Here is a 1524-nt window from a genome sequence, read left to right as displayed (position 1 = left end):
CCTTGGTTTGTGTTTGATCGCCACACGATTTAATACTAGCCATTGTCTAACTCATTAGGACTTAATTCTTTGACTCATTCCCTACAAATTCATTGTATTGGGCTCATTGGACCAAGACTCCATACATTTTGGGCTTGGGCCTCAAATTGTGACCTTACAATTGGCGCCGTCTGTGGGGAGAACTTTTGCCTCAACGAGTGCAACGATTAAACATGGTAGGATCAGGTCCACACCAAACAGAGCCTGTAGGTTCTCAACGGCAGGACAACTTTCTTAACCTTGAATGGGAAAAAGATCAGGACAAACGTCGAGAGGGTAGTGTACGGACTACCCATACAGGCAAAAGCCATTCTAGGGTGAGAAGTCACGTATCCCAAAAGCAAGATGATAACAAAGCCCTACACCAAAAGATTAATGACTTAAAAAAGAAATTACGTCATGCGCAACGAAAGCATTCCCCCTCCAGTTCAGATACTAGTGAGGAAGGGGACGACAATTATAGGCAAAGGTCAAGAACTCCACCAAGTGAGACATTTTCTTATGAGGAAGAACACCACCATAAACGCAGCCACAAAAGTCAGTCCCATAAAGGACTAGTGAATGATGCCATGAGCAAGGCCTAGACCGAATCTCCAAGTCACCCTTCACACGCAAGATAGAAGGGGCTAAGCTTCCCTGGCGATTCCATCAACCTACTTTCACTATGTACAACGGTCGAATGAACCTCATAGAGCACGTAAGCCAGTTTAACCAGAGGATGGCCGTCTATTCCAAAGATGAGGCTTTGATGTGCAAAGCATTTTCGTCCAGCTTAAGACTAATGGCAATGAGATGGTCTGATGGCCTCAGATCAAATTCTATAGATTCCTTTAAACAGCTGACCCAGGCCTTTGGCTCTCGCTTCATCACGAGTAACAGGGTTCCTCGGCTCTTGGATTCCCTTTTGTCTTTGTCCATACGAGAAGGGGAGACCCTAAAAGCCAACTCGAACAGGTTCTGGAAGATGTACAATAAGATAAAGGGTAACTATGACGATGTCGCCATCAGCACTTTCAAGACTGGCCTCCCAACTGAGCATGGTTTAAGAAAATCCCTAACAGGAAAGCCTGTCACCAGCCTACGCCAAACAATGGACCGAATCGACAAGTATAAAAGGGTTGAAGAAGACCACTAGTTGGGAAAAGGTAAAGCGAAGGTTGTCCCTCAGGAAATGAGGGACTTCAGGTTGGACCGATTTAACAACAACAACCGACTGAGGGGAGATTTTGCAAGGTAGTCCAGATCTGCCGACACGCAGGCAATTCATGCTGTGTTCTGAGATCTGGTACATCAGGTTTTGGATAAGATCAAGAATGAGCCGTTCTTCAAATGGCCGAATAAAATGGCACGAGATCCTATGAAGTGCAACCAAAATCTGTATTGCCAATACCACCAAAAACCGGGGCACACCACCGAGGACTGCAGGAACTTGAGGAACCATTTGGACCAGCTGGTCCGAGAGGGAAAATTGAGGCACCTCTTACA

General features: G+C 45.8%; 1 protein-coding gene across 1 annotated transcript; it reads left to right on the top strand.

Moving 5' to 3' along the window:
* The first annotated feature begins 703 nt into the window (after nt 1-703).
* LOC115951719 lies at nt 704-1174 on the top strand. Its single transcript, XM_031068872.1, has one exon. The coding sequence runs from the start codon at nt 704-706 to the stop codon at nt 1172-1174; it is 471 nt and encodes a 156-aa protein (XP_030924732.1).
* Nucleotides 1175-1524: the final 350 nt, after the last annotated feature.

Source organism: Quercus lobata, chromosome 7 (assembly GCF_001633185.2).
Source record: "Quercus lobata isolate SW786 chromosome 7, ValleyOak3.0 Primary Assembly, whole genome shotgun sequence".
Taxonomy (NCBI): Eukaryota; Viridiplantae; Streptophyta; class Magnoliopsida; order Fagales; family Fagaceae; genus Quercus; species Quercus lobata.
This window is presented reverse-complemented; position numbering and strand designations above follow the sequence as displayed.

Excerpts from the sequence above, each read along its gene's own strand:
- LOC115951719 (XM_031068872.1), top strand. The coding sequence starts at position 704 with ATGTACAACGGTCGAATGAACCTCATAGAGCACGTAAGCCAGTTTAAC.